This window comes from Morone saxatilis, unplaced genomic scaffold (assembly GCF_004916995.1).
Source record: "Morone saxatilis isolate NCDOM2014 unplaced genomic scaffold, NCSU_SB_2.0 Contig4, whole genome shotgun sequence".
Taxonomy (NCBI): Eukaryota; Metazoa; Chordata; class Actinopteri; family Moronidae; genus Morone; species Morone saxatilis.
This window is the reverse complement of record NW_023339984.1, coordinates 1,028,147-1,039,111: the sequence shown is the minus strand read 5'-3', so window position 1 is coordinate 1,039,111 and position 10,965 is coordinate 1,028,147. Positions and strand designations below refer to the sequence as shown.

The window sequence follows — 10,965 nt, the reverse complement described above, 5'->3', positions numbered from 1 at the left end:
GGTGATGCGCTGGGTGGGGACAAAAAGACAGATGTTCTCAGTAGACATTACAGAGCAGGCAGCCTTGAAGACTTTGAGTCTCAGTCAGTGCGCTCAAGCTCTACAACATATCACCTTATGCTAAAAATGCTTCAACAAACTTTTACACTCAGCCTCATACCTCCAGTGCCTCCGGTTCGATCTCGTAGATTATCTCCAGGTCGGTGACGAGGCAGGAGGTTTTGGGAAGGAGTCGATGGGCCAAGCGCTCCAGGCTTCGGGGCAGGACGGGTGTGGTTGGTGTAGGCACAGTACGAACCACAATGTCCAGGCGCACACAGAGAGGATGGGACCCAGAGACATTATCAACATACTCACATCTATCTCAGAACTCATGCTGAAAACGTCACCATGAATTTAAATGTGTATATGTTAACATTAAAACATATGTATATTAACTATATTGGCAAGTTCATTTGCGCTAACATTCTGTCACAGTCCTGACTTCAGCTTCGACTCATGATGAGTCATGCTGCTGTGGTCGGATGTGCCTGCCGTGTCATTGTGACTGCACCGCTGAAGGATGCAAAGAACAGAATTGCCTACACAAGCTGACAAATCGGTTAAAACTGCAGCAGTTACACTTTTTTTTGCATTGGTGGAGTAGCATGGAGTGAGTGTGGAGTCATTGACCTCACACTTTGTAGACCTGCCTTCCCCTGCCTATCACTGTAGAGAGGGTAGGGAGCGTTCTCAAAGTAACCAAAACTCTGGAGCCGGCAGTACATCACTAACTAACGACTAACTCTTAGGTTTTTTGCGCGGAAATGCTGGGAAGCATGATCCAACAAGCTCTTTTGTTTTAAGCGATACTGAGGGCCTGCGGCTGTACCGTATCTCCAGCTGAGTTTCTCCATGTCCACCAGGATCCTATCAGCTCAGGATGGCCATAGCAGGGTGGGGTCATTCAGCTGGGAATGGCCACCTGCCAGACCACAGACAGACGAACACAAAGAATAGTATAGTTGTACCATGTTCAGGAGAGCAGAAACAACTGGGAATCCAAAGTGTTGCGCAAACGCCACACACACACACAACACACACACACACACACACAACCAAACACAGCAATCATAAAACCTGCTGTGATCTAAAAGGGTAATGTGATCATCATCAAAATCTAGATTTCCAAAAGGTAACAAAGATTTAGCATAAAACTATCAAATACACTGCAATCTGTAACATATCATACCATATCATAAATTTGATATTTACATATATCTCTCACCTTGTCTGGCAGTGTAGAAAGGTCAAGACGCACAAACTCTGTAGAGCCAAACTTGGAGGCTTTGAATCGACGGATGATGTCTTGAAGAGTTGCTGCTACGACAAAGTACTCCTGCTTCAGACGCAGCTCCTTCCCTTCGAAGAACTGACCAACAAAGACAGTGTAAAGCTGTTAAAGCCAGCATCTCATCCTCAGCTATACCTCCAAATAAAGTGGTTAACTGGACAGTCTGGATAAACTGTTGACTCTATTGACCATCTGAGTTTCTGGAGGTTACAATGCTACCATGCACTGGATGCCAAACTTACAAAAACAAACCCAAGATGGAATAAACGGGATGACCTGAGATAACTTCTGTTATGAATTAGCGCTATACAAATAAAATTGAATTGGTGTACACCAATTAATCCACTCACGTTGTCGTTGGGGTACAGAACCCTGGAGATGTTCTCGGCCAGGTTTCTGTCCAGCACAGCCTGAATGTAGCCGCCGACGTTAACTGTGGGACCACAGCAGTCAGTCATGATCACATTCTTCATAGTTTCTTCTCATTATGCAACACTAATTGTGTTCAGTATGATGGTTGTTTAGCAGTACAGATGGCAGTACTCACAGTCTTTGAGGTTAAAGTCACACGGGGCCTTAGCGGACCACAGTCTCATGGTGTTGACGATGTTGTTCCTGTAGCCGGGGACTGGGGTGTCATAGGGAAGAGCCAGGACCACCTGGATCAAAATCACATCAAAATGTACATTATATACACAGTGCTATTATTCCATGATTCTCTGTGTTGTGGAAAAATATAAACTTTTGACTTAGAGGTGAACGGCCCCTTTACATGTCACATATTTATACAACAATTATCATAATTTTTTATATCCTTTAATACTTGAATTAAATCTGACCTCATAAGCAGTATCTAGCATTAGATGCATTGGGTGACTATTTTCTAGGTCAGCCCTGGTGTCAGATGTGCGTCTGTTCCTGCTAACCTGTGTGTCGACCCACTTCACTCCGTCGGCTGTGTGCTCCACTCTCCCGTAGAAGTGGACCGGGCGCATGTACTCAGGGCGAGCCTTCTCCCAGGGGTTACCATAACGTAGCCAGTCGTCAGCTTCTTCCACCTGTGGAGACATGTCACTGGGATGATCTCGAATGTGCCCCAACACCGGCCTATTACCTATTGGTACTGTATTTTGCATTGTAAATGCCGGGCCTGAACAAAAACAACCAATCAGAGCCAAGAAAGATGGTTGATTGTTGAGTCTCATTCTCAGGATGTCAAATACCAACGCTGGGAATGAGACTCCAACTATCTTCAAGCCTTCAAGGATCTTTTTATCTTTCTTGGCTCTGATTGGTTGTTTTCGTACAGGCCTGGTGGATTCTCACAAATACCATTAGGAGCACTAGGAGGAGCTGGAGGAACCTGATTTTTTTCACAGATCACAGATCTGTCTCATCTACTACTGTCAGGATATAGTGAAAGTTTCAGAGAAATTGAAATTAAGTATTTTACTTGAAAGCTCATTTGTTTATTTTCACTGATCAGGATGAGCTCCTAGAGCTGTATGAGGACTGTGTCTGTTGTGTACTGCTAATTCAAATCCTGGTTCTCTTGTTTCATATTAAAGGTTTTACATAGGCAAATCAAAGTCTTTCGTTGAGAAGCAGATACAGGAAATGCTTTGCACTTGTCACCAGTGTCGGCACACTACTAGTGTTTGCTAGGTTTGGGTACACAACGAGTGGATCAGTTTTAAGTATTCTAATAATGAATGCAGAACAGTGCAGGTCTTTACATGCTGGTAAATTTTGGTATGACTTATAATTTAAAAATCTAGTAATCAAGTATTGACTTGTTTGGATCATTTATCTTTGGGGAATATGGATAGTAAATTATTATTATTATTATTATTTATTATTATTATGATGAGAGAGAGCTGGGCTGACACGCAGCAAAGGGCCACAGGTCTGAGTTGAACCGATGGATGCTGCAGCCTTGGTACATTGGGTGCCAACTCTATCAGGTGAGCTACCAGAGCCCCAAATCTTTCAGGCTTTGTGGGTGCTGGGTTTCAATCAATCGTGTCACCACGCAAGCAAGTTAGCTAGCTAGCTTATGGACTATATATGGACAAAGTTTTTCATGAGGGGGCTCTTGTTAGGTGGCAGGAGCAAAAATCAGTCATCCTCAACATTTGCTGTGTTCTGGTTTCAGAATGATGAAGAGGTACAAGAAAAGTTGTATTCTCTTCTGGACGATTTTTGTTTGTTTGTTTGTTTGTTTGTGTTTATGTTTTTCCCAAATGACGTACAGAACTGCCATAAATGGGAAAGAAAATCTCCAATCTAGCTTAGGGCTAAGCCTTGAATGTTTTCAAAGTTCAACTTTAGTATGAAGTTCTGGAAACTACCTTTACCAATATCAGTGTTCCATTAATTCCAAACATTTCTTGCACCAAATATTTGGATAAATGGTGGAGGGAAGTTTACTCTCTCTGAGCTACATGACTTGTGTTAGGTTCAGTAACTGTCTCTGCAAGGACAGTCGACTCAGATTTCAGGGAAGTACAGAGGACCTCTTCTGTTAAAAAAAAAAAAAGTGAAATCTTTAAAGTCAAGCTCATGCCAAAGAGCGGAGTCAACCATTTAGGTAGGGTAAGGCATCCAAACTTAGTGTGTCTACATTAGACTTTCAATTACCATGTTTTCAGTGGATCGTGATCTAAAGCAGGTTTAACTACAGACCCAAGTACAGCAGGAACATACCTGCCAGCCGTTTACGATTTTCTGATTGAAGATGCCAAACTCATAGCGGATGCCGTATCCATAAGCAGCCAGACCCAGAGAGGCCATGGAGTCTAGGAAACACGCTGGGGAAAACAACAAGGGGGGTGGGGGGTATGTGCTTGAGACAAGGCTGTCCACAGGACTAAACACCACTGTCTATCAGCAGCCAATCAGGAGGAGGCAGGAGCTCACCAGCCAGACGACCCAGCCCGCCGTTGCCTAGACCAGCATCTTCCTCGATGTCCTGCAGCTCCTCCATGTCCAGACCCAGCTGAGAAACACATCAACACATTCGTACTGCGGAACATGTATGTATGTATGTATGTATCCATCCATCTATCTATCCATCCATCTATCCATCTATCTATAGGCTGGTTTGGGTAAACGTCCATCATCCCTGCCTGTCCCCCAATCCTTTACCTCACCTGGTATGTGGCTTCATCGCAGGCGTTCTCCAAAGCCAGGTTAACCATGGTGTTCTGCAGAGTCCGGCCCATGTAAAACTCCAGGGAGAGGTAGTAGACACGCTGAAAGAAAACAGAGAAAAACAACTTATAAAAGGGTGACAAAAGTCCCTTCAGTCCTGGTCCAGTATGCAACTTGTACAGTGTGAAAACCTGAAGCCACCAGTTCACATCCACTGAGAATGGACTTTACAGTGAAGGAGGAGGCACCTTGTGTCCAGCAGGAAAACTAACAACATTTGCATATTCAGAGATTCTGGAAATTTTAATGAGTAGGGGGTAGACGCAGATTTCTTGCAGGTAAAAAAAACATATAAGACACACATTATTGTTCCAAGCAGACTGTTGTATACATGTCTTAAAGCTGCAGTATAATTTTATAAGAAATGTCATATTATTTCATATTTGCTGAAACATGTTTTACTATATCCTGACAGTAGTACAAGAGACAGATAATCTGTGAAAAATAAAATAAAAAAATAAAAAATAAAATCAGGTTCCTCTGACTCCTCCTTGTGCTCCTTATGGTATTTGCAAGAATACTGGGCCTGGATCAAAACAACCAATCAGAGCCAAGAAAGTGTTTCATTCTCAGGCTGTCAAATATCAGTGCTGGGAATGAGATTCAACAGGTCTTATCTTCAAGCCAACAGTCCAAAGCGTCTTTCCCATCTTTCTCGGCTCTCATTGGTTGTTTTCATTTTGGCCCAGTGGATTCTTGCAAGTACCATTAGGAGCACTAGGAGGAGCCAGAGGAACCGGATTTTTTCACAGATTATCTGTCTCATGTTCTACTGTCAACTTTCTGTCATGTTTCAGTGATTATGACAGAAAGTTATTTTCATAAAAGTTACCTACTGCAGCTTTAATACATGTCTTGTGGGGATCTTTATCTCCATACAAAAACATTTGCCATAGTTTAGTCTCAAATGTAAGAGGATGAAAAAGATTCAAAATAGTGCACTAAAACTTGATGCACACATTCTCAGGAGGACATTAATAATAAAACAAATGTTCTCCATTTGGTGTCCCTTGGGCAACATTATCTCTGGCAGAAAACAACAGCTGCTGTCAGAGGCAACACCAGAAGGGCTATTACTGGCAGCTCCTCCAACAATATCTCTTACACTTCCCAGAGAAGTGGATCAAACCACGAGCCCGGCGGTAACACAGCACAATGCCTCCTTACAGCTCTGAGCGTGTCAAAGTGGACGCAGACTTCCAGAATGAACATACAGTACATACTGTAGATAATGCTTCAACTGTACCAGGATATGTTAAACTATGGATGTCCTAGCTGACATTTTGGCACCCTCTCTGACCTTGTGCCATGTGACATTTTTGATCCTGCTGCTGACTGATGGCGGAGGTCACATAAAAAAGCAGACATGGAAAAAAAAAGTATGTGACAAAGGCATTCAGCGGTCAGTATAAATAGGAGAGGAGGGTCTGTGCTGCTCGTCCAAGGGTTGCACTGATTTCCTGCGAATGACAGTCCATGTTTTTAACAATATGTAAGTTTGTTGTGTGGTGGGATTATTAAGCTTTTGATGCAATAAACATAGTATGAACTAGAGCTGCAACCATTAGTCATGAACTATTACAATAACTGCCAACTATTTTGATGATTTATTTGTCGTTATGAGTAATTTTTTAAGACAAAATGTCTAAATTATCTGATTAGACCTAGCGTTACAGCAAACAGCTCATCAAACACAAGTTCCAAGGTATATGATGCTAAAGCGAGCTGCCACTTGAGGCTGTCTCCAGCAGTGAGTCAATCTCCACAAGGCCCTATATTAAAACGCCCAACTTTACAGCAGAAATAGGTTTACAGCACCCTCCCCTTCTATATGATAGTTTACATTAGGTACAATTCATTTAAAATCAATAATGTATACTTTTCATACTAGTTCATATGAAAGAAAATAGCACATGCACAGTCAGTCAGCTGCTTTTGACCATGCATCCATCACATAAAGTTGTGCGCAGCTGAACTAAGCCTGGCTGCACAAACTGAGGCTGTAACAATGGACCAATCAATGAATGAGCATTAGTCATCACAAACAATAAGTTTCAAGCTGGATGAACTGTGAAGTTTAACCAGACACAGATCACAGTACAGCCTTATTCATTATACAGGCGATGGCTCTTTAAATTCTCCATCCAGCCTCCTGTTGCAGTAAAACAAGGAAGCTGAGTGCTGCTGGGTATTAAGTAGATGGGTTGAAGTAATTATTGGGGGGGCTCACTTCATCTGCCCTTTTTAACTGTGTGTGGCCATTTTGTGATGCGCAGTGTGTACTGATGGGGATGGACGGACGGCGTTACGTAACACACATTTCAGCAACCAGTTGAGTGTCCTAATTCCACACAGAGCGGGATAATACAGGGTTGACTAAATGTGAGGCCGCGAGCGTCGCCCTCAGTGCGCACGCCAAGGTTACCGAGCCGGACGCAGACGCACGAGCCGCAGGTTATGTAACAGACAGCTGTGATGGATGTCAGTGGGGACAGGACTCCCCGCTGAGCTGCACGAGCTCTGTTTCAGCGCACAATATGCGTAAAGACTGAGCAGCCGGAACATTACTATAAAAGGATATACAGAGCAACGCCGCAATGAGCTCGCGCGCACAATCACAATCACACGCGCACGCACACACACGCGCACGCGGGGCCATCAATTGTGCTGCTGCAGCGCTGCGTCCCCTCCCACTGCTCCCAGGTCAGCTGTGTGTACGTGCAGGACTGCGGCCCCAGCCCCGGCCCCGCTGCTTACTTTCGGGTCTTTCTCATAGTAATGCTGCTGCGTCCGGATCCAGCGGCCCACCAGGTAGTCCCGGACCGTATTGGCCAGGGCAAAGTAGTAGTCCCGTTTGGTGGCCACGTTCCGGTCTTTCACCAGGGTAAAGTGGAGGTGCCGATTAAAATTAGTTTTCAGGTCCGCGACGTTCTCCACCCCGGCTAGTCCGCGGACCGAGATCTGCTTCCTCTTGTCCTGGTCTGTGAGTGGCTTGGCCATGTTTGCTGGTGGCTTCTGGTGACTTTCTACTGAGCGTTGAGTTAACCCGGCAGCCTACCCGCCCCTCTTCACAGACAGCAGACAGACAGCCGGTGGGAGGTAGCCGTCCAGCCTCTTTTATACGTCAAGCGCTCAGCGTCAAGACGGACGGAGGAAAACCGTTTCCGGTACGCACTTTGAAAATAAAACCAATTTGCCTCAGCGAACGAGGAATACACGATTTAAAACTGCGTCACACGGTTAATTTCCCTTCATAAACAGCAGGTAAAGGAGGTATTTAGGTCCAGACTGCAGATATGCCCTGCTTAACAATCAGTAAGAGTTTAAGACTGCATTTTCTTCGAATATGTTGGTCAATTAGCTTGTAAAATGTGCGGAGACCACCTGTAAACGCTGCTTTATTTTAGTACCAAAATGACATCCTTTCCGGTCTTAATCTAGTTGCCTTGACATTGTTCTCTATAAACACAGTGCGGAACTGCTTTGCAGGACAGGAAGGAACTGTACCAGATGTACATTTGAATCATTCTTAACCCACGGAGCATTTTTACAACCATAGATGCATTGAGTTAGAGTAATGCTATGTTAACATGTATTTTGTGAGCACAAATATTAAACATTTAAGTTCATTCTTGGCCTTGAACACTAGTGTAAAAACTATCTAAAGCTCAATTTACTTTCTTTTTCTAGAGCTTTCCACACTTCAATCACATCTTACGGTCTTAATGGACAGTTTGCTTGGATTGTAACATAAAAATTCCATAACTGAACAATGTATTTGTTCATATCTAGTAAGGGGACCTTGAGTTAAATTTTTTTCAAATACTACATACCACTACTTTTCCCCCAAGCAACTGAAATGACCTTTTTCTTTAAGAGCAGAACATGTAATTTCCAATATTATTGCGTAATTTATTTAAATGGAATACCATTCATTGGTTTATTTTACCAATACAACACTATGTATTTAGATTTAATATGGATAAGTGTGTTGCTTCTGTCCTGCAGAGAGAACACTGTTCCCTCAGGAATTTCAAAATAAAACTTGGCGCATAAAAATGTGCTGTGAACGTCAGTAGTAGAAATATAACTGTATATAAACTTTTAAAAAACATGTATGTTTTTCCTAAGCATAGTCGTCCTGGGAGGTTTGTGAGGCAGCGGACACCCTTGACAACACCAGGTTATGTAACATGTGAATGAGGCAGCCAGAAGGGCCATGCCTAGATTCTTGGCAAGCATTCTGACACAAAGGCGCTCACATCCATGAAAGGAGAAACCAGTCTGTACTCACGGACAAAAAGGTGAAATGGATCAGTTTAATGCTAAACCAAGCAAAATTTCAACAGCTATTCATTCAGGCTAGCGCCGTAACACAACAGACCGATTCCAGAAACAGAGTAAAACTAACATTTTTTTCTCTAATAACTTGAGGGACAAACGCAATATTTTTGTCCTTGCAAAAGCAACACAAACACTGCACACAGCGTCATATTAGAGCAGAGAGATGCAGAAAAACAAGGATACATCAGATTCTCAACAGTCAAGTAGTGCAGGAGGTCAGAAGCTAGCAGCATCAAACCCCCTTCTCAAACTCAATGTCACAACTGAGATGCAGGCAAGTAAGAAAAGAAAAAAAACAATTAAAACCCTGGGAATTTCTGGAAAACAATCTGAGACAGTACTACAAAAAGGTTTTCTGACAGAACTAAGAAAACACTTCACATCTCGTTATTACAAAAATATTAATCTTATTTAACTCTAAGCCAACATGGGGAACAGGACAGGAGTATCAATTTGTGAGTGAGGTGTTTACAATGGATCATGCATGCTGAACTTCAATATATTAAATCCAATAATAGTCAAGTGTTTAGGACTGAGTTGAACATTGGAAGCGATGAGACTGTTCTGACGGGCTATTTGAGCTGTTTATTTGGTATACAAGTAACGTGACAAACTACGGTAGCAATGCAGAACATGTGGCTGAGAGCAGCAGTGTTTGTATGCACACAAGGAGCTTTGTGTTAATACAAACTTTAAAAACAGGAAAAATAACTCATTAAGTTACGCAACTTTACAAATTGAACTGACACAGCCTTTCATTGTTTCAGAGATGTCTTCACAATATCAAGGATCAATAAAAAATAAAGCACTGGTTATATTTTTTTCTGTGCACACACATCCACAATGTGCTGCGGGGGGAAACGATTCTTCTGTGGCAGGGTTAATTCTGGGGTGGAGAGTGCCTGGGGGGCGTTGGCATGGCCAAAAGGGCTGATGCCCGGTGGCCCTGGCCCCGTCGAATGGTAGAGGCAAGTTTGAAAGGGTCTAGTAGGGGCGGGCGGTGGCGGTGGGGATACATCATGCTGGTTGAGCTGCCAGTGAGTCTGTGGGGGTGGAGGAGGAGGCACCGGGGCAGTGGCGGCTGGACGCCAGGAGGAGGCGGCACCATGGACGGGGTACCCATGGGTGGTGGGGGCTGGGCTCCGGAGGCTGCAGGCTGCTGGGGCTGCTGCCATGGAGGCAGGGTGCCGGTGCCAGGGCTGGACGTGGTGGTGGTGTCTGGAAGAAGGGGGGTGGGACAGCTGGGGGTTAACTCTTTACTGTCACCTCAAATTATATCACACACACCCCCAATGATCACTGATCAACTCCAATGTGATATGGCAGCTACCTGCCATGTCTACTCTACTAAAATCACATCTCCAAATATGTTATGTTATCTGATTTGTAGCAGAGGATTGTGGGAGTTTTCATTCAAGCAGAAACACATAAGTGAGGATTTGTAGTAACCATAAGCAGATATAGGAGAGCCAGCTGACCTGACCTCAATTTAACCTTTGATGACCCAAGCTGCAGTGCAGTGGGGAAAAACTCCAAATAGCAGCTGATTATTCTCCTGACTCAAATGGTTTGGTATTTGGGTCACTCAACCTGCCAGCGTCTGACGCTCTGGGCTCTTCATACAGAACAAAGGAGTGTGTAATTGGTTTCTACCATCTTACTGTCCACTATACACAACTTTGCACATCGAGTAGTGAGAGTAGTGAAAGATGGATTGGTTTGGGCTACAAAACCAATACAGGATATACACGGATACAGTTTTTGTGCGCTCTTACTCTGTTGCCAGGGCAGTGGTGTGCTGGTTGCCATGCTGCTGGTGGGAGGGGGAGGTGGAGCCTGCTGTTGCCATGGTGGAAGAGGTCCAGAAGGGGGAGGAGGTGGCTGGTTGCTGGGAGGAGGAGGTGGTGGCGGCATCATGCCCATTGGAGGAGGCAGCAGGCCTACAAGGAAACCAAAAGTCAGACATTTTTCTTCCAGTTTATTCTACTTTTCTACACAGGAACAAGTTGGTCTCGTGCAGATTTGAGGTTATTATTTATAATGCCAAACTGACGAGCTTCACAGCAGTTAGTTTT

General features: G+C 43.9%; 1 protein-coding gene across 1 annotated transcript in view; it reads right to left on the bottom strand.

Moving 5' to 3' along the window:
• The window catches only part of LOC118338394 (glycogen phosphorylase, muscle form-like), a 12,459-nt gene extending 4,812 nt beyond the window's left edge, over nucleotides 1–7,647 (bottom strand). Inside the window, 8 exon segments of the mRNA XM_035675702.1 lie at nucleotides 1,270–1,411; nucleotides 1,684–1,766; nucleotides 1,881–1,992; nucleotides 2,260–2,391; nucleotides 4,040–4,143; nucleotides 4,253–4,331; nucleotides 4,486–4,587; nucleotides 7,304–7,647. Of these exon segments, the coding sequence (XP_035531595.1) occupies nucleotides 1,270–1,411; nucleotides 1,684–1,766; nucleotides 1,881–1,992; nucleotides 2,260–2,391; nucleotides 4,040–4,143; nucleotides 4,253–4,331; nucleotides 4,486–4,587; nucleotides 7,304–7,546 (997 nt within the window). The 5' untranslated portion in view covers nucleotides 7,547–7,647.
• Between the last annotated feature and the right edge of the window lie 3,318 nt (nucleotides 7,648–10,965).